General features: G+C 48.5%; 1 protein-coding gene across 2 annotated transcripts in view; it reads left to right on the top strand.

Moving 5' to 3' along the window:
* hmcn1 (hemicentin 1) overlaps nt 1-26,739 on the top strand; it is an 838,180-nt gene that overhangs the window by 516,925 nt on the left and 294,516 nt on the right. For both annotated transcript variants that reach the window (XM_072511251.1, XM_072511250.1), the window contains exons 41-43: nt 8,638-8,813; nt 19,838-19,934; nt 22,566-22,688. In XM_072511251.1, coding sequence (XP_072367352.1) covers nt 8,638-8,813; nt 19,838-19,934; nt 22,566-22,688 — 396 coding nt within the window. The remainder of the gene's footprint in view (nt 1-8,637; nt 8,814-19,837; nt 19,935-22,565; nt 22,689-26,739) is intronic.

Raw genomic sequence — 26,739 nt, 5'->3', positions numbered from 1 at the left:
GCAAGCCTCAGGTGAATCATAGATCAAAGAATTTACAGTGCAGAAAGAGGCCATTCGGCCCATCGAGTCTGCACCGGCTCTTGGAAAGAGCACCCTACCCATGCCCACACCACCCTATCCCCATAAGCCAGTAACCCCACTCAGCCAACACTAAGGGCAGTTTTTGGACACCAAGGGCAATTTAGCATGGCCAATCCACCTAACCTGCACATCTTTGGATTGTGGGAGGAAACCGGAGCACACATGGGGAGAATGTACAGACTCCGCACAGACAGTGACCCAAGCCGGGAATCGAACCTGGGACCCTGAAGCAATTGCGCTAACCACAATGCTACCGTGCTGCCCCTACTGGAAGGTTCTGCTTGCCTAGAACTGTGGGGAATGCTGTGGGGAGATCTGTCATGATTCATGTCGGTGTGCCCTCACATTGACATAAATGGATGATGCGGGGGGAAATGGACAATCTAACAGGGGGTAGGAGAGGCTCTATCAGGTGTAAAGGCCTGATCGTTATATTTAAATGTATTCACATGGGAATGCTGATGTTCTACGTTGGGATTCCCATTACATCATTGGGGAGGGGGAGATGGGTCAATCGCATTTTGGGACTCACAGGATTTCCTGCTCCCGCCGCCAATCCTGCACCCCGAAAACAGGAGTGCAAAATCCCACCCTTATGTGGCTGTCATTAACCTCAAAGGTTTGAAAAAAAGGGACAAAAATTAGGAGAAACAAATAAAAAGGTTTTGTTCGTATTGTAGTCCAGACTTGCAGATTAAGAGAAAGGATGTTTGTTTTGAAAGCCTGCTTGTGAAGATTAGTTTATCAAGGCTTTGGTCTGAAAGACAGAGTGAAACGTACATAAAAGTAGAAAAGAGTTTTCTGCCCTAGATAAAGTTAACACTGCAAGTGAGGCCTTTTACAAGAGCCTTTATTGGTCGGAGCCCTCAGTGGGAGAGGGTGGATATCTCAACATTTTTAGATTGCTTGGAGTTTCCTGTGGCGGGGGATGAGAGACGGGAAGAAGTTGCAGGCCCTGTTAGGCTCTGAGGAGATTTTCTACGGTATTGGGCGGATGCAAGTGGGTAAAGCACCTTGGCCAGATGTGTTTCCAGTAGAATTCTATAAGATGTTTACGGATCAGTTGGTCCTGTTGCTGGTAGATATGTTTAATAACTCTCTGTCCTGGGAATCACTGCTGGCTACATTGTCACAGGCCTCTATTTCACTACTGTTGAAGAGGGATATGGACCCAACGCAGTGTGGGTCACATTGGCTTACCTTGCTGTTAAATATGGACGCCAAGATACTGGCTAAGGTGTTGGCAGTAAGGCTGGAGCACTCTCTCTCTCAGGTGATTGCGGGGATCATATTCAGCCTTTGTCAAAGGCCGGCAATTGTCAGCCAATATTCGGAGGCTGTTGAATGATTTCTCCCTGTTCAAGAAGCCTGAGCCGGAGGTGATTGTGTCTTTAGATGCTGAGGAGGCATTTGACAGGGTGGAGTGGATGTACCTTTTCAAAGTTCTGGAGAGGTTCCATCTAGTGCCAAAATTGATTTCATGGGTATGGTTGTTGTATAGCGCCCCCTCCTACCAATTCCTTGTGTCCAGGGTACTTCAATTTGAATAGGGGACTAAACAGAGGTATTCAATGTCTCCCCTCCTATTTGCATTAGCATTTGAGCCCTTAGCCATAATGTTGAGGGCTTTGGCGAGGTGGAAGGGAATAAAAAGGGGAGGGGTAGAGCATAGGGTGCCCCTATATTACGACAATCTGCTGCTTTATGTTACGGACCCGATCCACACCATCGGTGATATTATGGAGTTATCGAGGAGCTTTCGTTCATTTTTGGGTTACAAGTTGAATCTGGAAAAGAGTGAATGTTTTCTGGTTAACCTCCCAGGAAGGAGAGTCAACTTGGGGGTGTTGCCTTTCGCTTGGCCAGCTCTAGCTTCAGGTACCTGAGAGTCCGGTAGCCCATGATTGGGCCCGGCTTCATAAATTGAATGTCACAAGTCTGGTGGACAAGGTTAAGTCCAATCGGCAAATATGGGACAACCTTCCCCTGTCCCTGGCAGGCAGAGTCCAGTCCAGTAAAATGAATATTCTCCCAAAGTTTTTGTTTTTGTTTCAAAATCTTCTTATCTTCCTCCCTAAATCTCTTTTTTGTGAGGGTTAATTGGCTGATCTCATCCTTTATATGGGCAGGCAAGACTCTGAGGAGCCGTTGAGTAATTCTTCAAAGGGATAGACTAGCTTTGCTGAATTTGTTTTATTATTATTGGGTTGCCAATGCTGAGAAGATGATGGTGTTACCCAAGTCATTATCGTGACTCAGTTTTCTTATGGGGACAGATAGAAGTGATGTCATGTATGGTTCTGGTCTTGATGTGTTGATGATGGCCTCCAGCTTCCATTGTCTCCAGCTAGGTATTCTTCAAACCAGGCGGTCGTGTCTAGCTTAACGTTATGGAGACAATTCAGGCAGCATTTTAAGTTTGGATCCATGTGGAAGTTGGCCCTTATCTGTGCCAATCACTTATTTGAGCCATTGAGATTGGACGCCACGTTTGGGGCCCGGGAAGGGAAGGGGCTGGAGAGATTCGGGATTTGTTTGTGGAGGGGCGGTTTGCCAGCTTGGAGGAACTGTCTGTGAAGTTTGGGCTTTCGGTGTCGAACCTGTTCGGGTACATCCTGATAAAGAATTTTGTATCAGGGGCCTTCCGAACATTTCCCATGGCACCGCGGAAGTCTCTATTGGAAAGGATCCTTTTGCTGACGGGGTCAGAGGAGGGGAGCACATTTGGTATTTATGGGCAAATTATGTCTGAGAACTTGGACTTGGCGGATGGAGTGAAGGCGAAATCGAAGAAGGAGCTGGGGTCTATAGTGAATGTTGAGATATGGAGTGAGGCCCTGTGTAGGGTGAAATCCACGTCCTCATGTGCGGCCCTGGTCTAATCCAGCTTAAGGTAGTGCATAGGGTGCACCTGACCAAACCTAGGATCAATGTTTTTTTTTCTTGAGGTAGAAGACAAATGCGAGCAGTGTTCCAGGGGGCCAACCAATCTCTCACATGTTCTGTTCTTGCCCCAGACTAATAAGCTTTTGGGTCTCCTTCATGCCAGCAATTCTGAATATCGATCTGGAGCCTTGTCTTCTGGTGGCTGGTGGCCATTTTTGGGGTGTTGGATTTGCTGGGGCTGCAGATGGGAGTAAGGCAGATATCCTTGCCTTTGCCTCGTTGATTGCCCGAAGGTGAGTTCCGTTGGGATGGAGATATTCTACTCTGCCCAGGGCCTTGTTTGGGTGACTTAATGGGATTCTTGTACCTGGAGAAAGTCAAGTGCACCATTAGGGGGTCTGTTAAAGGGTTCTATCGGAGATCACCGCTATTTACAGCCTACTTCAAGGAATTAGTCACCGTCAGTTGTTGTGGGGTGATGGTTTAGGGTTTTGTTTTGTTTGTTTTTTGGCTTGTTTTCCTTCTCTTGGTAGTGGGGTGGGTATGGTTGGTTGGGGATTTTGTTATGTTGATTTTGTGTGGGTTTGTGGGCAAGAGCTATGCTGAAGCTGCAGCAGGAGACAGCATGGCCGAGGACTGGACCCCTGGCATGTCGGTGCAGCGATCAACGGAGCAGTTGATGCAGGTCATCCAGGATGGCTTTGCCAAGCAGAAACGGGACTGCCTGGACCCGATTAAAGAGTCGATTGATCGGCTGGAGCACAGGTTGAATGGCCAGGATCGGGCGATCCAGAAGGTTGAGAAGGCGCTGGCTGAGCAAGAGGAGCATCAAACATTGGTGGAGCTGGAGGTGGGGATGCTGCGGGACCAGCAGAAAAGACTTCTGGAGAATGTGGAGGACCTAGAGAATAGGTCCCGTCGGCAGAACTTAAGGATTGTCAGGCTCCTGGAGGGGTCTGAGGGAGCTGATGCTGGGGCATATGTAGCCGGTATGTTTGAAAGGCTGCTGGGGGAGGGGACATTCTCCCGACCCTTGGAGGTGGACAGGGCGTACAGAGCACTTGCGAGGAAGCCGCGAACGGGGGACCCTCCGAGGGCAATGGTGGTGAGATTCCACAGGTTCCTGGACAAGGAATGTATTCTTCAGTGGGCCAAGCAAACGCGGAGCTGTAAATGGGACAACAGTATCCTGCGAGTGTACCAGGAACTGAGTATGGAGGTGGCTAGGAAAAGGGCAGGCTTCAACCAAGTTAAGTCAATCTTCTTCAAGAAACAGGTCAAGTTTGGACTGCTGAATCCGGCATGTCTCTGGATCACATATGAGGACCAGCATCATTATTTTGAGTCGCCCAAAGACGCACTGGTTTCGCGAAAAGAAAAGGACTGGTGGGGGGCTGAGAACTCTCGAACTTTGATACAACTTGTTGGCTTATATTGGGCCTCTTTTGTATTTTATCTCGTCTGTTTTTGAGTTCTGTTTAAGAAGGGGGGGGAAAAAGTTTTTTTGTTTTCGGGTTTACATTTTGCTGGATGTTGGCAATGTCTTTTTCTTTGATGTGCACTTTTGTGGGATGGAGTTTCGGTGTTTTCTTTTCAGCTGGATGATTGTGTGGGGATTGTTAGATGAGGGAATTTGTTTGTATGAGCGGGGTGGGGGGGGGGGGGGGGGAGTGAGGGGACAATAGACTTTTTGGTGCCGGGGGCAGGGGCCACCAAGCTAGCTGGGTGAGCTAGCTCACGGAAGCGCAGTGGGGGGGGGGGTGCATATGTTTAGTTTATTGTATGAGTTAGGTTTCAGAGTGGTGTTGCTGGGGGGGGGGGGAGGGGGGGTAGTTGTTCTGCTGACGAGGGAGGGACTTCGGTTGAGGGACAGAGAGGGGGTCGGTGGTGGGGGCTGCAGGGGGGCGGGCCAGAGGTGGTGCGGCGCATGGGCTGGAGGCGGGCCTAATAAAGGGGATGGCTGATCGGCGGAGGGGGGGAGCACTTTGCCCCCCAACTAGGCTGATCACCTGGAATGTGCGAGGGTTGAATGGGCCGGTTAAGAGGGCGCGTGTGTTCGCGCACCTGAGGGGACTGAAGGCGGACGTGGTAATGCTGCAGGAGACGCACCATCGAGTAGCGGACCAGGTTAGATTGAGGAAAGGCTGGGTCAGCCAGGTCTTCCACTCGGGGCTGGATACAAAGACCAGAGGGGTTGCGATCGTGATTAATAAGCAGGTGATATTTGACGTGGGTAGTATAGTTTCTGATGTGGGGGGGTCGATATATTATGGTTAGTGGTAAGCTGGAGGGGATGATGGTAGTGCTGGTTAATGTATATGCGCCAAATTGGGATGGCGTGGATTTTACAAAGAGGATGTTGGGGAAGATACCGGACCTGGACTCGCACAAGCTGTTCATGGGAGGGGACTTTAATACAGTTATTGATCCCGGCCTGGGTCAGTCATGCTCGAAAGCGGGCAGGGTGCCAGCAATGGCAAAGGAACTGAAAGGGTTCATGGAGTAGATGGGGGGGGGGGGGGGGGGTGGATCCATGGAGATTTAGGCAGCCGAGGGTGAAGGAGTTCTCCTACTCCCACGTGCATAAGGTATACTCTCGGATCGATTTCTTTGTTTTGGGTAGGACCTTGCTGGCAGTGGTGGTGGACACGGGGTACTCGGTGATCACAATCTCGGACCATGCTCCACACTGGGTTGACCTGCAGGTTAATAAAGATAGCAATCAGCGCCCGCAATGGAGGTTAGATGTAGGGCTATTGGCGGACGAAGCGATGTGCGAGAGGCTGAGGAAATGCATACAAAATTACCTGCAGGTAAATGATACGGGGGTCTCAGCAGCAGTGGTCTGGGAAGCGCTGAAGGCAGTGGTGACAGGAGAGCTGATCACGATCCGGGCTCACAGGGACAGGACGGACAGGGCAGAGACGGACCGACTGGTAAAGGAGATTCTACAAGTCGATAGGAGGTACGCGGAGACTCCCGAGATAGGGCTTTTAATGCAACGGTGGAGGCTACAGGCGGAGTTCGGCTTGTTAACCACAGGGAGAACAGTGGAACAGCTCAGAAAGGCGAGAGGGGCGATCTCCGAGCATGGTGAGAAGGCCAGCAGGATGCTTGCACAGCAGCTCAGAAAGAGGGAGGCAGCTAGAGAAATAGGGACCGTTATTGACGGGGATGGGAATTTAGGTGGGGACGCGGCAGGGGTGAGCAAAGCGTTCAGGGATTTCTAGAGCAGGTTGTACAGGTCAGAATCCCCTGCGGGGCCGGAGGGAATGAGGCACTTCCTGGAAGGGCTGACTTTCCTGAAAGTGGACGGGGAGCTGGTAAAAGGACTGGGGGCCCCGATCGGGTTGGAAGAGATCGTGGAGGGCTTGAAGGCCATGCAGTTCGGGCAAGGCCCCGGGACCGGACGGGTACCCAGTGGAGTTCTACAAAAGGTTTTCTGGGATATTGGGAACGGTGCTGATGAAGGTGTTTAATGAGGCAAGGGAAAGAGGGGTTCTGCCCCAGGCCACGATTTCGCTTATCCTGAAACGGGACAAGAATACGGAGCTATGTGGGTCTTACAGGCCGATTTCCCTATTGAACGCAGATGCCAAACTGTTACCCAAAATTTTGTCCTCCAGGATTGAGGATTGTGTACCGAACGTCATTATGGAGGATCCGACTGGGTTCGATAAGGGCAGGCAACTGGTGGCCAATGTAAGAAGGCTGTTAAGCACGATCAAGATGCCCCTCGCTGTACGCGGACGACCTGCTTCTGTATGTTTCCGATCCAATTGAGGGGATGGAAGAAATCATGGGAATTTTACCGGAATTCGGCTGGTTTTCAGGGTATAAGCTTAATATGGAGAAGAGCGAGATGTTTGCGGTCAAGGCAAGGGGTGAGGAGAGGCAACTGGGGGAACTGCCGTTTAGATTGGTAGGGGACAGTTTCAGGTACCTAGGTATCCAAGTGGCGCGGGATTGGGACCGGCTACATAAATTGAACTTGGCCCGGTTGGTGGATCAGATGAAAGATGATTTCCGGAGATGGGATGCACTCCCGTTGTCTCTTGCAGGTAGAGTCCAAATGGTGAAAATGACTGTCCTCCCAAGATTCCTGTTTGTATTTCAGTGTCTCCCCGTCTTCATTCCGCGGTCCTTTTTTAAGCCGGTCAATAAAATTATAGTGGGCTTTGTATGGGAGGGCAAGTCCCTGCGAGTGAGGAGGGTAATGCTGGAGCGGAGTCGGGGAGAGGGTGGGCTGGCGTTGCCGAACTTTAGTAATTATTACTGGGCGGCTAACATAGCCATGATTAGGAAGTGTGGATTTGTGAATCATCTGCTATGAGTAATATGGGTTTTGTTGTAAAATTTATTGTGAAATGGAAAATCGCCAATAGAAATATATTTTTCAAAGAAGTAGAATGGAGTCGTTTGAGTGAATCTTCAATGTTACTTACCTCTATTTTTTCTTGGGAGCACGAGTGATATATTTAAGTGCACAGCTTCTTATATTTGTTGAGTGGCTGAATATATATGGTAATTTAAAGGGGCTGACATGTGCGATGTCCTTTCACATTGCACAGCTTGTCGGGACCGTTGATCTGAATCTCATGATGGGTTGAATCACCTTATCTCGTAACTATTATTGTATAACTTGTATTTATATTCTGCCTTAAATGTAGTAAAAGATCCCAAGGTACTTCACAGGACTGTTCGCAAATAAGATTTGACACTGAGGCACAAAGGAGATATTAAGTCTGGTGACCATTGTAATTGTTGCAGCCTGCAGCTCGACAACGAGCAATATCACCTGAGCCTTATCTTAAGCAGCTCTTTAAATACAGTCGACCCCATATAATCGCAAGTCATTTTTTGTGATTTTATCCAATGATTCAAATCAAACACCTTTAAATTAAAAGGAGTTATTCTTAATTTTAAAATTTGAGCACAGATTTCCCTCCTCAAATCACCTCTCCCAAGTTATAAATAGTGAAAAACATGCAACTCAAATTTTGCACTTTTATGTCAATGAAGCAAATCAGACAGAAAAGTTTGCCAGATCTGTAACAGCTTTCTCCCTGACTGCTAATTAAGGCTTGGTTCCACTAAAACTGACTTAGCAGTTTTTTTTTTCTATTTTGTTCTGGTTACATTTCGCCCCTCAAAATTATACACCTCTTGATACCTTCTATTCAGAAAGCAAGGGGGAGCAGGTCTTAAACTTCTCTCAAGTCTCTGCTGGTCAATTATTGGCCATCCTAGGCTAATAGAACACAGATATGCTGCTGGATCCAGCAACACCAGTCATTTTGTTTGCACCCGCCCAAGCGAGAACATCTGCAGGCGAGAACATCTGCCCATTGACTATGAATGAGCAACCAATTTTTCTCTTCTCTGTAAGATAATGATGTTTCACAATGTATAGGCTAGAGTTTAAATGAATGAATAAATGAAGGACATATCTTACTATGTCCTAACATGCAAACATATAAAACGCTCATTATTGTGAACGTGTTAGTCAGGCACCTACTGTGTTGCATTTTAGACCTTTTGCTTTTACTTCCTGAGTACAAAATAAACATGTTGCGTTTATTCCTACAGATCAATGCTGCAGATTTATTTCTGGAACATAAAGCAAATGTATAAGTGCAACCCAGAGAGTAACACAATTTTGTTTTTCAGTTCCACCAAATATCATGGGAGAAGAACAAAATGCCTCGGTCACTATCAACCAAGCAATTGTGCTCAAGTGTCAAAGTAATGCAATCCCTCCTCCAACTCTCAGCTGGCTGAAAGATGGAAAACCTCTGCTCAAGAAACCCGGGCTGACTGTTTCGGATGATGGGAGTACTCTAAAGGTGAGTAACAGAAGACTCATCTCCTGCAGAGATCTTTTCTGCACGTTTTCCTTTTCTGGATGTGCTCTTGCAGTAGATATTTGTGAATAGCCTTCCATTGATGGTAATAAGCAATGAAAAGAAACTTCCTCATATAGTGTTACCATTTTACCTTGATGGCACAACTATCATTAGCTCTGATTATTGCCCTCACTAGTTGGGAGTCACCAAGTTCATGTGAAGGCATGGAATCGCGCACCTATAAGAATGTTGCAGTAAATTTGGGAGTGTTGAAAGAACCTACCGGATCATTGCATTTCAATATTCTGCTTGACTGATCCTTCGGACGGGCTATGGTGGCATTGTATAAATACAACGTGCGATTTGGTGTAGTCTATCAGGTGAAGCTGAGGGTCACGTACAATGGCAGAGATTATTACTTGGACCACGTACAATGGCAGAGATTATTACTTGGAGGCGGAGGCATTTGAGAAGGCAGAAGGCCTGGGATTAGACTGAATTTTGACTTTTGGCGGCTTTTGGTTGAGCTTTGTTTTGGCTTTCCTTGTTTCTCTTTTTTTCTCTTCAGAGCTGGGTTATTTTTCTTGTATGGATGTCATGGATAACTTGGTTTTGGGGCACGGTTGTTTTTGGATGTAATGTGGTTTGGAGGGGTGAGGGCGGCATTGGGGTTGCTGCGGGGAGGTGGCAGTGGCTAGGGCTGGGGCAGGGTCCTGCTTGTGGGGCAGGGCTGGGAAAGATGGTCATGGTGGGTAGGAAGGGCGGGAGGGTCGGTGGGAAACCCCCGATCAGAGTGGGGATGTGGTATGTACAAGGGTTGGGGGGGACTGGTGAAGAGAGCACGTATTTTCTTGCATCTGAAGACCTTGAAGGCGGACATGATGCTGTTACAGGAGACTCATCTAAGGGTAAAGGACTAGATGAGGCTGAGGAAGGGCTGGGTGAGCCAGGTGTTTCATTCTGGCTTCGATAGAAGGGTGCGGGGTTTGGCGCTACTGGTGGGCAAACGGGTGATGTTCCAAATGGAGAAGGTGGTTGCAGATCAGGGGAGCAGGTACATAATGGTGACCGATGAGTTGGAGGGGAGATTGGCGATGTTGGTTTGTGTGTATGCCCGGACTGGGATGACGCAGGGTTTGTGAGGTGGTTGCTAGCAGCCATACTGGACCTGCATATACGGTAGTGATAATGGTGGTGGTGGGGGGGGGGGGGGGGGGGGGGGGGGGGGGGGGATTGGGATATGATGTTGGACCCGAGGATGGATAAGTCAAGGCCAGGCTTGCTGGCCCCTCGGAGGTTGGGGTGTGAGGGGAGTTTATGAAGGAGATGGGAGGGGTGGACCCTTGGAGCTTTGCACACCCACGGGTGAGGGAGTATTAATTTTTCTCCTCTATGCACAAGGTGTACACCATGATTGACTTTTTTCTGGTAGGGAAGGCGTTGCTGGCTGGGGTGAAGAAGTGTGATTATGATATTGGATCATGCGCCGCACTGGATGGATGTGGTCCTGGAGAAGGGGCTGGCCCAAAGGCAGGTGTGGAGGCTGGATGTGGACTTGTTGTATTAAAACTTTTGTATTAATATGGGGAGGGTGTTGGAGGAGTATGTAAGAGTTTAATCAAAATGGGGAGATCTTGGTGAGGGCCTGGGAAGGATTGAAGTGAGAGGGGAGTTATCACATTTAAGGCGAAGGTGGATAGGGAGGCGCAGGAGGAGCGGCTGATAGAGGAGATTTTGGAAGTGGATGAAAGATACACAAAGGATCCAGATCTGGGGTTGTTGATGAAAACGAAGGAGTTCCAAGCGATGTTTGACCTTCTGTCCACAGGCAGGGTGGTTTGGCATTTGAGGCAAGTGTAGTGGATTGTGTATGAATATGGTGAGAAGGCCAGTTGATTGTTAGTGGGCCAGCTCTGCAGGCAGGCAGCAACAAGGGAGATTGTGTGGATTAGGGATGGGACAGGAGGGGTGGTGGTGGCTCCAGAGCAGGTGAATAGGGTGTTTGAGGACTTTTATAGGGGGGTTATATAAATCGGAGCTGCCAGAGGATGAGTCGGGGATGAGGGAGTCTTTGGAGCGGTTGGAGTGGCCTGAGGTGGGAGAGGCAGACAGGGCCAGAGGAGCCATTAGGTCTGGAGGAAGTGAAGGCAGCGATAGGGAAGTTGTAGTCTGGTAAGGTGCCGGGCCGGATGGGTTGCTGATGGAGTTTTATAAAACGTTCATAGAATTTACAGTGCAGAAGGAGGCCATTCTACCCATCGAGTCTGCACTGGCTCTTGGAAAGAGCACCCTACTTAAGCCCACGTCCCACCATATCCCACTAACCCCACCTAACTTTTTTGGACACTAAGGGCAATTTATCATGGCCAATCCACCTAACCTGCACATCTTTGGACTGTGGGAGGAAACCGAAGCACCCAGAGGAAACCCACGCAGACACAGGGAGAACGTGCAGATGCTGCACAGACAGTGACCCAAGCTGGGAATCGAACCTGGGACCCTGGAGCTGTAAAGCAACTGTGCTAAGCACTGTGCTATCGTGCTGTTCAAGGACAAGTTGGTGCCACTGATGGTGGAAATGTTTGTGGATACGATAATGGGGGGTTACAGGAGACTGAGGCAGGCATCTATTTAATTGTTATTGAAAAAGGATAAGGACCCGGTGGAGTGTGGGTCGTGTACGTTCATTTCTCTACTGAATGTGGATGCGAAGGTACTGGCGAAGGTGACGCTGGAGGAGTGTCTACCGAAGGTGGTGGGGGAGGATCAGGCGGGGCTCATTTAAAACAGGCAGTTGTCACCGAACGTGTAGCGGCTGCTGAATGTGTTGCATTCTCCGGAAAAGGGGAAGGAATTATAGGTGTTGGCAGCATTGGATGCGGAAAAAGCTTTTGACAGAGTGGAATGGAGGTATCTGTTCATGGTAGTTTGGGATTGGGCCCAAGTTTGTGGCTTGGATAAAATTGGATAAAGATCTGACAGCATGTGTGCAGATGCAGTCGGAGTACTTCCCTCTTTTCAGTGGAACGAGGCAGGGGTGCCCCATATCCCCCCTCTTGTTTGCGTTGGCAATTGAGCCCTTGGTGATTGCGCTGAGGGACTTGGGCTTATGGAAAGGAATAATGACGGGAGGGCATTGGAGAATAGGGTGTCTCTGTACGCAGATGATTTACTGCTGTAAATCACGGACCTGGGCTCTTCGGTGAGGGACGTACTGAAACTCCTACGGAAATATGGGCCGTTTTCAGGTTATAAATTGAATTAGGGACGAGCACGTGTTTTGTTGTCTCCTTCGTGTGGAGGGGTGGGATTGGAGGAATTGCCATTTAGGGTGGTGACAACTCACTTTAGGTACCCTGGGGGTGTAGGTAGCATGGGATTGGGTACGGCTCCGTAAGCTGAATTTCATGAGCCTGGTAGGGAAAGTGAAGGAAGATCTGGGAAGATGGGATAGTCTCCCGTTGATGGCTCACCGGGTGCAAGATGAATATTTTGCCACGGCTTCTGTTCCTATTCCAGTTTTTGCCGGTCTTTTTGCCAAAGGTATTTATTAGAGGGATGCATCAGTTGGACTCGACGTTTGTGTGGGCAGTGAAGATGGCAAGGATAAGGAAGGCAGTGTTTCAACGCGGACGGCAGTCGGGGGGCCTGGGTCTCCCGAACTGTTGCATTATTATTGGGCGGCGAATGCGGAGAAAGTGCGGGGTTGGAGGAAAGAGTCGGAGGCTTTGTGGGTGTGGATGGAGGTGGGGTTCTGTAAGTGGTTGGGGTTGCGGCCGCTGGCAATGGCGCCACTATCGTTCGATCCAGGGAAGTACTCGGGTAGGAAATTTGCTCGGAGAGGGGCAGTTGAGGGATTCCACCAAAGACAAAGTTTGTACATCTTGCACTTTGGAGACCTGGTTGCTGCCATGGTGGTGGGGGGGGGGGGGGGGGGGGGGGGGGGGGCTTTGTTTTGTTTGTGCAAAAATGTTGAATAAACTAATTTTTAAAAAAAAGATATAGCTGCATTTCCAAAGTAGTAGTGTTGTTGCTATTTATTGTAAACTGTTGTCTTGTTGCCTAAAAATCAGCAAACTTGCCTGGAATGATCAGGAGGGAGATTTCTTCAAATTGGAAAAAAAGAAAATCCATGTATTTAACATCTTTGCATGAAGTCTGGCAATCATTTCAAATGTTGGCTACTTGGGTCATAATTTATTGTGACAGATTATGAATGTATGCTGTTAATTAATCCTGCCCTTGCACATTTCATTTTTAGGTTTGTTTGAAGTGTGTACTAATAACATTGCAGTGAAGGGAATTTGGCATTTGGGGCCTGAATAAAAAGTGCAACTGTATTTCTCCTCAACCGATTAGATTGAATGGATTGAACTTGATTTTTTTTTTTTTACATCTCCGACAGCAACATAACCTAAAGGAATGAGATTCCACACCTGGTAATTTTCACTAGGAGCAAAGTAGTTGGCTGTCTCTACTTGACACATATCATGGCCAAGATTCTCCGAACCCCCACCGGGTTGGGGAATCCCCGGGGGGGGGATCCTGCCCCACCGCCCCGACACCGGCTGCCGTATTCTCTGGCGCTGTTTTGGGGCGGCGGCGGGATTCCTGCCACGCCAGTCGGAGGCCGTTGACAGTGCCCCACCCGCCCCCCTCCTGCGGCGATTCTCCGGGCTCTGATGGGCCAAGCGGCCATCCAGTTTTGGCCAGTCCGCCGGCGTGAATTACTCACCTCACGCATGACGGGACCTGGCAAGTGAGTGTGCGGGGGAGGTCCTCGGAGGGGCGCGGGGGGATCCGACTCGGGGGGGGGAGGTGGGGGGGGAGGTGGGGGGGGGGGGGGTGGCCTGGCCTGGCCTGCGATCGGGGCCTACCAATCTGCGGACGGGTTTGTTCCATAGGGGGACTCCTTTCCTCCGTGCCGGGCCCCTGTGGGGCTCCGCCATATTGCCGGGGGCCGGCACAGAGAAGAGAACCCCACGCATGCGTGGATATACACCGGTCGGTCTGCACATGCGTAGAAATACACCGGAAAGTCCTCGTATGCGTCAGATCATGCCGGCCGTTCCGCGCATGCGCGAACCGACGCCGGCCCTTCGGCACTGGCTGGAGCAGCGAGGACGACTCCGGCAGCAACCTAGCCCCCTAGAAAGGTGAGAAGTCCGCACCTTGTGGGGGGGATGTTGATGCCGGAGTCGTTGGCGCCGATTTTCTCGCTGGCATGGGGGCATAGCCCCATTTTCAGAGAATCCCACCCCATGTCACTAAAAAAGTTTTAAAATTGAAACAGGCAAGAGTTATCTTTCTGTGGCGATTCTAGTTATTCCTGTTGCTCTTTTTAGCCTTAGTTTATTAGCTCTGATTACGTCACCTTTCCTCACGAGTCGCCAGGTATCTTTCTGATACCGCCACGTGGTTCAAGTTCAAGTTATGATTAATAAGTCAGCACACCGCTTAGTAAAGACAGGGGGTGGCACATTTCAGTTTTGTTTTCTCCCTCAAGTGGCTGATGATCAAATTTTGGTAATATAAGGTTTCATACAAAATTAAACATGAATTTAAAAATATCAATGTCACAGCAATGAATTTCAAAAATTAGTAGTTAATAAAAATATCCATTAAAATGTGTCCAGCAGTAGAATTCACCAATAAAACTTTTCTTTGCCTTTTCACTTAAGAATCAGAGCTAGAGAGAGACAGAATCAGGCCCCAGGGTCACCAGCAAACAAACTCCTCTTGGTGGCGTGATTCTATCTTGCTGCAGCTTGTGAATGGGATTTCCCATTATAACCATCCCACCGGCGCCGAGATCCCAGGTTCGATCCCAGCTCTGATTCACTGTCCGTGTGGAGATTGCACATTCTCCCCGTGTTTGCGTGGGTTTCACCCCCACAACCCAAAGATGTGCAGGCTAGGTGGATTGGCCATGCAAAATTGCCCCTTAATTGGGAAAAATTAATTGGGTACTCTAAATTTATTTCAAAAATATTATAGCCACCCCACGGTGCCACGGGAAATGTTGGCGGGGGTACATGCTGTCAGGAACATTGAACTGCAATGACTTGAAAATTCCAGCCTTCTCTCTCTCTCTCACATGCGCAAACTCTCGGTTTCTCACAAGCAGTTTTTCTCTCATGCGCACAGAATCTCTCTCTCGCATGCACAGACTCTCTTGCACAATCCCTTTCTCGCGCGCACAGACTCTCGCATGCGCAGACTTTCTCGCATGTGCAGACTCTCGCACATGCAGACTTGCATGTGCAGTCTCTCTCGCACGCTCACTCTCGCACGTGCAGACCCTGGCACACGCAGACCCCGGCACGTGCAGACCCCGGCATGCGCAGGCTCACTCTCGCACGCGCAGGCTCACTCTCGCACGCGCAGGCTCTCGCATCTGCAGACTCTCGCACGCGCAGTCTCTCTCGCACGCGCAGCCGCTCTCACGCGCGCAGCCTTGCATTCGCACGCACAGCCTCGCATTCGCACGCGCAGCCTCTCTTGCACGCGCAGGCAAACTCTCTCTCAGACGCACCATCTTACGCTCTCTCATACACAGTTGCTTTCTCTCATGCACTCACTCATAATCACAGTCTCAATGGCAGGGCTCACTCTCATGCGCAGGCCCTCATACTCATGCGCAGGCCCTCACTCTCATGCGCTGGCCCTCACTCTCATGCGCAGGCCCTCATTCTCATGCGCAGGCCCTCATACTCATGTGCAGGCCCTCATACTCATGTGCAGGCCCTCACTCTCATGCGCTGGCCCTCACTCTCATGCGCAGGCCCTCATTCTCATGCGCAGGCCCTCATTCTCATGCGCAGGCCCTCATTCTCATGCGCAGGCCCTCATTCTCATGCGCAGGCCCTCACTCTCAGGCGCAGGCCCTCACTCTCATGCGCAGGCCCTCACTCTCATGCGCAGGCCCTCACTCCCACGTGCAGGCCCTCAACTCTCATGCGCAGTCTCACACACAAACACACTCTTACTCACACAAACACAGAGAAGTAGTTGAAAGAATCAGTCTATGATAAGAAGTGCAGAGCTTTGCACATCTTTCATTGAATTGATCCGTAATTTGAACAGGAGGCCTTGGGCCGGATGCAGATATTTCAGGAGCCGGGTTGTGGGCCACAGGCCCACTTCATGCGGGTTGGACCCGCATGAAAGTGCATGAAATAACAGATAGCTGAAACTGAACGGACCTGAAAACTTTATTTTAAGTAAACTTTTGTGAGGGCCATGAAGAATCCAGCACGAGTTTTAAGGATACAAAGTAATAACATTTATTTACAATAACATATATATATATATATATATATATATATATATATATATATATATAAAAAACAGCAGCAGCAACTTCCCTTGCTGCACACTTATTCCTGCTGGTTCCAAACTGGCCAGCTTTATTTATACTTGGGAGTTTACTAATGGTTTCTCCGCCCCCCTCATTGGGGAAGCTCATACTCCCACAGGATTGTGGGATTGTCATTAGTCCCCAGCCAATGGTAAGCAGGCAGGTTATAACATAAACATTGTGCAATTGACAGAATGGATCAGAGAGCAAAAGCTATTAATCAAGCAATGTTTTCCCTGGGGTGCATTTGTTTCAATAGTTTAATGGATGCCTAGACTCATGGTCAAGAACCCATAATGAGGCTTGGCTTAGAGATTGAGAGGTCATGGGGGTGCATTCAGGGGCACAGCTTAGCATAGAAGGTATGAAGGTTCATAGGGGCACGAGTTGACATGGATGGGCATGAGAGTGTGTGAGGTGAGGGCTAGAGAATGGTTATTTGTTTTCCTGTCATTATTACAGCTGGAATGAAGCCTGGGCCAGGGAGGGCCTTTTAAACAGTCAGCCTTCAGACTCAGCAGTCCCTGTGGCTGCCTCCAAACACTTTTTGGGGGTGGCAGGCCCAGCGCTAGTTAGCACCCACCGCCACCCCAAAATGAAATCTGTCTTTGCCGGCACTTTCTCATGAAGCAGGTGAGCCGTGCCGGGAAAGTTACCGACTCCCACTATCCGCCTATAGGATGGAAATACAGCGCTTGGTGTCCTCTGTATTTGTGTAGGAGAACACGATTGTTATTGGTCCAGATTTTCCCATCAAAGTATCAATTGGGTTAATGGTGCTCACCTTTATTTGTGATTAAATGGTACAGCAACTTGAGCGACAGATGTGCAGTTAAATTCAAATGTTCAAAATGTGCGATGCTAGTTTTGCCACTTTGCTTTCAACTTCACAAACACTGCCTCTATACAGTGCCTTACCATTGACGGGCATTGAATGACTTGAAGTTATTGCATTCATGCAGTTGATATTATTTAATCATGCCAAATAAAGTTAAGTCTTGGTATCAACAAAACACCGTGGATGCTGGAAATCTGAAATAAAAACAGAAAATACTAGATCATTTAGATCCAAAACATTAACTCTGTTTGTTTCCACAGATGCTGCCAGACCTGTTCGAGTTCATCCAGCATTTTCTGTTTTTATTTAAGTCTTGGTAATTTTAGTCAATGTAGCTCTTAATAGCATTGATCTTGTAGTCCAAACTTGCCGCACGCTGAGAAGCTTGCCACTGAGTGCTGCTTAGTGCTTCCAGGGAACCCACGTACACTCAAATATGTAGCATGTAGATGTTGCAGTGAATGGGCCCTAGAGGAGCCCACACTGATGGTTGCACCAGGAACTGTCATTTGGGCTCATTGCCCAGCAATTACACTTTTTACACTGAATTCTTTGGGACTGTTCTCGTAAACACAGTGCCACCACGGGAGCGCAACCCTTCAAACCAAGAGTGTTAAAACTCTCCCACTCCTTCAGTTCCTCTTTCCCCAATCACCAGGGCTCCTTTGCCTCCATTTCCCAGCTTCCCGCAGTTGGCCTTGTCCCGCTTTCCCAGCACCCTGGCTTCTCATACCCCAATTGTCCAGCTCTCCCAACATCATGGGACTCCTCCCCTCATGCCCTCTGCTCCACCTACACCCTGCTTTCTCTCTGTCGACACCTTCTCCCCCACCACCACAGCCCCAACCAAAAAAACCTCTTCCCCATGTGCTGTTTCTGATGTTGGTGACTGGGGAGCCGAGGTGAAGGGGATCCATAGAATTCCTACAATGCAGAAGGAGGCCATTCGGCCTATGGCTTCCACACCATCCCTCTGAAAGAGCACTCTAGCTAGGTCCACTCTACCGCCCTATCCCCGTAACCCCACCTAACCTACATATAGGGGTAATTTAGCATGGCCAATCCACCTAACCTGAACATCGTTGGACTGTGGGAAGAAACCGAAGCACCCGGCCGAAACTCGCGCAGGCACGGGGAGAAAGTGCAAACTCCAAATAGACAATCACCCAAGGCCAGAATTGAACCCGGGTCCCTGGCGCTGTAAGGCAGCAGTGCTGACCATTATGCCGCCCATCTGGAGTCACAATTTGGAGGGAGCCAGTGGGTGCTTGGGAAAGCTTGATGGGTGAGGGGGGAGCTTAATTAAAATTACATTTAATAAGAAATTGCAAAGTATCAAGAAACACGTGTCTGCCCCTGAGCTGAACACAGACCTCAAGGACACATCTTCAGTTCATGCCATTAAAAGGCAGCACAGCTTTGGCAGTAATGTGTCATTAGGCTTCTCCGGTCACTTAAGTATTGGATCCATGTTGCAGTTTATTGGACCCATGCTACAGTTTATTGGACCCATGCTACATACAGCTGGAGAGCAAGTTCATATCGCAGTCCATTACCAGGACAGGGGCATACTACTTCCTGCAATCAGTGGCGAACTCCTCAGCATTGCAACTGAACACAAAATCCACTAAGTATGACTATTATTTACTGCCAGGCAACCTCTCTGAAATTTAATTATTACAAGTTTGGGGTCACATTCCTTCCAGATTTCATTGTTGTTGAAGATTATTGTACTTTACTTTTTTTCCTTGCTTTTTTTGCTCCCTCTCTGTCCAATCTCTTTCTCTCTCAGTATTTCTTTCTGTATCAGATTTGACAATGAATCCACTCAATTTAATTTATGCTTCCTTCTCAGTTTTTAAACTATTCATTTCATAGTCCTTCAATCTGATTCATTTAGAATATGTACCATTACTTGCCCTGTTCACTCAGGTCCCTCTCAGTGCTCACTTTCAGCAACTTACCATACAAAAACAATTTAAAACCTGAAAGCGTGCAATGCAAGTTCAAACAACCACAAGCACTGTTAGATGCCATGGTACCATGAACAATTCTGGTTCATTTATGGAAATAAGGCCATTGTTTCAATGCACTTTCAAAGATTTGGAATTGTTTCCTCAAAACGTTAACGGGAAAGAAGGAAGTCTGAAATACTGGTAGTGAACATAAGCCATAAGTGACCGTGTTTGAAGAGTCCATTATTTTGATTGTTAGTGCAGAGGAGCCTTTGTTGTTTTTGCTATTCCAGCAAATCCAGTTTTTGTACCTGTATAGATTCACTGTTCAATAAATCTGATCAATAATTTATAGCCTAAGTCACAGTCTGACAGCACCTTTATTCATCCTCTTACTGCAAAGTCAAGAAATTCACATGAGGACAGGTGTTGTATTTAGTAAATGGATAATTCTTTGGCTCGTTTATCTAGATATTGGTCCAAAAATGCACTTGAGTCAAAGGGAGCACAGGCTCACTTCCAAGCATAATCTGTAATGTTGAACAAGAGGACAATATCGAACGTAAAAACTGAACACTAATTAAAGCCTTTTTTAACAAAGTCGTGTGCAAACTGAACATGCACCATCAGACAGAAGCAGTCTCTTTTTGAGTTGGAACTCAAAATTATTCCTCCAAAATGTTTCTTCATTTCTGCGCCATCGTCATTAGTAGGAGAGCCAGTCATGATAGAAGAGGGATCAAGAAAGCTGTAACGCTTTACAACAATATGCTGCAGTGCTAATTCGCTTAAGTAAAAATGTCAAAATGTTCATAAAGTGTACATTGCACATATTCTAATAGCATTCTAACTTTATTTTCCTAACTCATAGATTGAGGCTGCTCAAGTCCTGGACGCTGGTCGTTACACATGTGAAGCCACAAATGTGGCCGGTAAAACAGAGAAGAATTACAACTTAAACATTTGGGGTATGTTGGCATTACTATTGCATAAGAATGGATATTTTTTTTAATTCTTCTGAATAAGACTTATATATACTTTGCAAGTCAATATTAATATACATTTCAAAACTAAATTGTAATTTTTATATTTTGCCTAACTTCTGCATAATAATTTTGCAATATAGGAAATTCCCTTCCACTGCCTGCAAGAGCAGCTATTTTTCCCCATTCGCAGGCTGGAAACATTGGCTTAAAAACATAATTGTGTGCTTTGGCTCCCATAACCATTGCCAACAAACAGGGTGGCTTAAATTTAGAAAGATTGGAGTACATTTGCGAAGCAGTTTGCAAGAAAAGCCCACCCTCCACCCCCGGCCACAAAAATGTGCAGTTGTTGGAGGAGAGTTACTGTCTGTGAAAGTTGTTTGGAGCTAGGACAGAGAGGCTTGGACCAGGGGAAAGGTTTAAACGGAGTTGCTGAAAGCTGTGGATAAGGCCGAAGGCTGTCAAGGTAGATATGTCAGGGAGAAATAAAAAGTTTGCCTATAGTCAGTAACAGACAACTGACTTTCTGGCACAGTCTTACTCAACTGATTGTGACTTTGAATGGGCCTCCATTTATCTATCAGTCATAAACGCTGTCTTTTTTTCAAACTTACCTCAATGTGGCTCCATTAGTGCTCCGACTGGCTCCAGAGCAGTACTGTGGGCAGCTGCCAGCCCATGCTCACATCACTCTCCCCTGTTCTCCCCATTCCTATTCCAGGGATTAACTGCGACCAGGCTCCGTGTTCGTGTCAGTTAATTTGAAAAGGTTCAAACTGGAAAGCTTCTTCAAGATGCTTGACGGGGGTCTACAGCTTGCTGGCTTTATTGAAATCAAGCCCAATTAAGTGCAGGCCTCAGGTCTTCGTTTTCAGGCATGTCTTCTGGGGAAGATTGCAGCAAAACCTGGCAAAAGAGTTCCTCGGCTGTTGCACATATTTACAAGGCTCAATATCAGACTCTGATATCTATAAACCAATAATTCTACTCCCAATTGTACTGAACCTCACATTAATTAGATACTAAATTCAATGTTACGCTCCCTCTTGTTGGAAAAAATGGCCTTTGCCTGGCATATATGTGGCATAAATGTTACTTGCCACTTAACCCAAAACTGAATGTTGTCGCCGCATGCAGGCATGGGCTGCTTCATTATCTGAGTATTTAAATGGAGCTGACTGACCACTGTGCAATTATCAGCAAAGAGCTCCACTGCTAATGTTCTAATGGAAAGAAGATTACTGATGATGCAGGTGAAGATGATTGGGCCTTGGGCATCTTAGGACTGTGATGATTACCTGTCAGTTGTCACAGCCATATTCCTGTTCCAGATCTGACTCCAACCACTGGGGAACTTCTCCCCTGATCCCATTGACTTCAATGTTACTAAAGCTCCTGACTGCCTCGATGTCAAGGGAAGTAACTTTCAGTTCATCCATGTGGTGATTTGCAGAGAAAATGTTTCTCATTTATTATTGCTAAGGATACCATCATCAGTCAGGAGCCTATTGGCCCATATATGTCAGACAAGGAAATAAAATCCAGGTTGATGGAATAATAATCTAATTTAATAATTCCAACTGAAATGAGTCAGAGAACTTTTAATCCAATTTCTAATTTTCTAATTTCTAGTTTTGAATTCTTACTCAAAGAAGCACAAGGGTGATGAGTATGGGAAATCAGAATTCAGTCTCTAGTGAGGTGTAGGTTTACTTCTCCGAGGTTAGATTTCAAGCACATTGTCAGTGTGATATAACAGGGAATTTTTACTCTTGCCTGGCTGGACGATATCGCACTCAGGGACGCTTGATCCTAATATTGATGCCAAAAGCAGAGAACAAAAGCACATCCTGGTTGGGATGGATACAAAGAGACATACCTTGACAACCTCTTCAAATGCACATTTCCAATTTTTAATTTCCATGTTTATGTGCAAGATGATATTTAAGGACCTGGGATATCGATGGCATCTTTGGAATTACCTGACTAGTGACTGGATTAAAATGCCAGACTTCACTTTGCGTGCAAGTAACCAGTGCAACTATTTTTAAGCTTATTGTGAACTTGGCAATAAGAAATTAAACATGGGAACAACTGTTGACCCTTTAATAATTTAACCTCGTTGCTCTTATTTTTGGAAATCTGTATCCAAAGCGATTGTTCTTCAATTTTGAATCACCGAAAATTATGAAAAATTGACCATATGTCTCCTGAAAATTATAATTTGTATCAGTTTAAACTAATACAATTATTGAACATATACCAACTAATCTGGACTGGGGCCAGTTGAAGCTACTTGGACTGAACTTCATTGAAATTAGAATATTTATTAAACTATTCAACCTAAACTGAAGCAGCATCAATTCAAAATTGTCTTTATTTCAAAATTTGCCACTAAATTTTCCAGAGAGTTCCATTTTATAAAATCATTTTATGAATATGCTTCATGTGAATGTGCTTCATTCATTAAAAAAGACTCAATTGTTCACAGTTAATTAACTTTTTGACTTGTATTTTTTATGCCTTCTCAGAAAATATGGCTTAAAATTACAACCCAAAATGTTTGTTTATGTGCATCTTGTTACGTAAACAAACTTGTATTTTATTGTTTAGTTCCACCCAGTATTCGAGGGTCAGGTGAATTATCCAAGCTGACAGTCATAGAAGGAAGCCTAATCAGCTTGATTTGTGAATCCACTGGTATCCCACCACCAAGTCTGGTCTGGAAGAAAAATGGTGAGTGATTAACATCTACTGTAAAATAGAATTGAAAGATGTATACTATTAACTATAACATAGAGAGACATCAAATGCTGCAAAGCATCAGATCATTTCTATATGATCCTTGAAATGCAAAAATACAATCCTCTATCTAGAATAGTAATATTATAAAATTACAACCACACTTAACTCCCAATTTAAAACTTTTTCCAATTATTTTTATAAATGTTTTTATTGTTATTTTCTTTCTTTAAGATATTTTATTGGGGTTTGTATTTTATAAAAGGTGATTGTCATCTATTTACATATGTATAGCCCTTTTCCCCCCTGTCTCTTTCCCCCCCATACTTTTGTTCTTTCTTTGTGGTCTTGTACTTTGTGGCCTTGCTCTTTGCCCCCTGTTGTCTATTCCTGCCATTCCAAATTCTCGCTCCTCTCTCCCTGGCTCTTCCCCACTCCTTCCTCTCCCCTCTATCTGTTCCGTGGTGCCTTGTTGGCTCCTGTGTGGTCCCCCCACCCCCTTCCCTCGCTCTATTGACTGTTGGTTTCAAACAGGTCCTGGTACCAGTTGGTGAATGGCCGTCACATTGTGTGGAAGCCCTCCTCTGACTCTCGGATGACGAATTTGATTTTCTCCAGGTGGAGAAATTCCGTCAGGTCTGCCAGCCAGTCTGTAGCTTTGGGTGGTGCTGCTGATTACCAGCTCAGCAGGACTTTTTGGCGGGCGATTAGGCAAGCAAAAGCCAGGGTGTCTCCACCTCGTAAAGGTGGCATCTAGCATGGCTGGCACGAACCTGTGGTTGCCGCAGATGGGGGCCATAGTGGACATTTCGGTTAAGCCGAAGTGCTGTCTCATTTAATTCCAGGTTCAGAGTGTGGCTACCAACTGGGCTTGTTGAGTGTTAGGCTGGTGGGGACGCTGTTGGGGATGGGAGAGCTGCCAAGGTGAGGGCCCGGAGATTCATCCCTGCACATCCCTCCCCTTGCTGCCGCACAAACGTCATCATCATTTTATCGACCGAGTTAAAGAAGGCCTTGGGGATGTAGATCGGTATGGATCTGAACAGGAAGAGGAACTTAGGCAGCATGTTCATTGTCTGCACGCTCCCTGCTGGGGAGAGTGGGATGTGTCCCATCGCTGCAGGTCCTTTTTGACCTCCTCAGCCAGACTGTCCAGGTCCCACTTGTGGATCTGTGTCCAGTCATGGGCAATCTGGACGGAATTTGCTTTGGGCTAGTTTGAATGGTAGTCCTGCCTGCCCCTCCCCATTTCGGGTTCACCTGGAAGAGTTCACTCTTGCTCAGATTGAGCTTGTAGCCTGAGAAGGCTCCAAACTCTCTCAGGAGATTCATGATCCCTTCCAAACCGCTTTGCGGGTCCGAGATGTAGGGGAGCAGGTCATCCGCATAGAGTGAGACTCGCTACTCTCTGTCTGCTCTTCAGATTCCCTTCCAGCTTCTCACCGTTCTAACGGCGATCGGCAGCAGCTCAATTGCCAGCGTTAATAGGAACGAGGACAATGGGCATCCCTGCCTTGTTCCTCTGCAGCTGGAAGTATTCAGAGCTGGCGGTGTTGGTCCATACACTCGCCATGGGGCATTGTACAGGAGTTTCACCCAGGAGTGAACCCTGGCCCCAGACAAAACCGCTCTAGTACCTCAATGAGGTACTTCCACTCAACTCTGTCGAAGGCCTTTTCTGCGTCCAGGGAGATGATCACCTCTGGTGTTCCCTCCTTGATGGTGCCATTATCACGCTTAGCAGTCACCTGATGTTCGCTGTTAGCTGCCTACCCTTAAAAAAGCCCGTCTGGTCTTCTGCGACCACCTCCGGCACACAGAAATTCATCTTCATCTCCAACTTAAATGGGAGACCGCTGGGGCAGGATTCTCCATCAGTCGACGCTGGAATGTGGAACGGTGGTTGGGCGGAGAATCGTGTATCAGCCAAAAATCAAGACCATCACCGGGCGCCCGACTGAATGCCATGCTTCGGTGCTTCGACAGCAGCGTGGTGCACATACAGTAAATGCCGTTGGCATATCATGTTGCTGTGTCCTGTGCCTCAGCCACCACCCACACACACAGTGCTCCAGTCCTTGGGCATCATGACCCATGGCCGATATTTTCGCCCCCAAGGCCTCCACTGCGGATGTCACCCATGCGGTGTTGGCCTGTGTGGCACGCATGGTCGGCACTGCCTCCTGCCCCTTCAGGCGGTTGGACTCCTCCAACTGCACCTGCAGGTACTGGATGGTTGTTGATATCCCCTCATGCAGTCACTGGCTCTCTCTACATCTCCAGCATCGATGAGACTGCCATTCCTAGAAGCACGAGAAATGTCTGGATGGCAGCTATGTCCCTGGAATCGAGCCGCTCTCCAACCGTCCACCCCCTCAGGGGTTCCGACCTCCACCTGATTTACCGTTGCATGTGTGTGGAGCATGGCAGATAGTGCCCCAGGAGCCTCTTCACTAACATGCTCAACCGAGGTGAGTGTCTCTGGGATGTTGGAGGGCATTGTAGACAGCTGTGCCAGGAAGTCGGTGTCATCCCCGGACTGGTGCTCCGGGGGTCACGGACTGGTGTTTGGGGACTCATGTCGCTATCTGTTGCTGCCTCCTCGCTAGACATGTGCTGGGGTTGTGGCCGTGTGCGGGGGATATCAGAAGGGCCCGCCTTGTCTCCAGGTGATCCTGCAAGACAGAAGACACAAGGCGTGACACATGGTTGGATCGTGGGTTGGGGTGGTGATGCAGGGGAGGTTGGGTGGTGGGGTGGTGTAGAGATGGTGGGCTGCTGTGGTTGGGATGGTGTGGGGGTGGTGAAATGCTGGTGTGGGGTGGTTTGGGGGTTATGCCACCCAACTCAGCGGGGGTTCACCTGGTTCCCCGATGCCGACCTCCGCTTCGGCAACTGCCCTCTCTCCGGGCCCACTGACCAGGCCAGTGCCTGGCGCTCCGCAACAATGAGGGGCCAAAGGTCCAGCGGGCCTCCAGTTTTCTCTCTCTCCCTACGGTTATATGCCGCCTTCTCCTTTTTGGGGTGGGGTGGTGTGGTCGTATGTATTGGGGGTCATGTGGGACTGGAAGCCCTAATGTCATTGGCTGACAGATCCCGGGTCCTGGTTGGCCGTTGACCTCTAGCTCCGCCCTGAAGGCGGAGTATAAGAAGCCGGGGGCGCCCGCTGTTATTTCTGCGGCCAGGCGAAACACCCCCGACAGCGCTGCCCGGCCCGCGCAGCTATCTGCAAATGCTGCGGGAAAAAGGGCCATTATGCGGTTGTGTGCCGGTCCCGCGAGGTCGCCGCTGTCCCAGGAGCACAGGGAGCCCTGCAAGCAGTTTACGCGCCCCAACCCCCCCAGCACGCCATGTACGACCCGCAGGCGCAGCCGCTCTGGGTCCCGACCACCGTGGTCCCGGGAGAACTGGGAGCTCTGCACGCCGCTTACGCTCCCCAACCCCCCTCCCCGCAGCCCATGTATGACCCGCCGCCGGCGCTACCGCTTTGGGTCCCGGCCAACACTCTCCACGGAGAGGAGGGAGTTTTGCGCGTCCCTAACGCCACCCTAACCCCCACCCCGCGCCCCACGCCTGACCCGCCGGCGCCACCTACTTGGGCCCCGACCACCGCTGTCCCCGGTGAGGGTAGCTCCGCGCGGTCCTACGCTCGCGGTCCTAGCGCTTGCGGTCCTAGCGCTCCCCAGCCCCCCCAGCACACCATGTGCGACCCGCAGACGCCGCCATTTTGGGTCCCGGCCACCACGAGGGGAGGAGGGGCGCCGCCATCTTGGACCGCCCCAGACCTGTACGACGCGTGGGGGTGGCCATTTTGTCCACCCCGCCGCCATCTTGTGACCCCCCAGCCACGTGCGATGAATGGGGGCGGCCAATTTGTCCATCCCCGACGCCATCTTGGACGGCAACAACGGACCCCACTCCACTACTACAACCACGTCTCGCTTCAATTACGCTCGATCAAGCTCGGCCCCGGACACTCCAGACGACGACGACAACGGTGCTAATAAACGGCCACGAGACGCCATGCCTAGTCGACTCCGGGAGC

Source organism: Scyliorhinus torazame, chromosome 7, assembly GCF_047496885.1.
Source record: "Scyliorhinus torazame isolate Kashiwa2021f chromosome 7, sScyTor2.1, whole genome shotgun sequence".
NCBI lineage: Eukaryota > Metazoa > Chordata > Chondrichthyes > Carcharhiniformes > Scyliorhinidae > Scyliorhinus > Scyliorhinus torazame.
The sequence above is the reverse complement of the archived record's forward strand: the minus strand, read 5'-3'. Positions and strand labels throughout refer to the sequence as shown.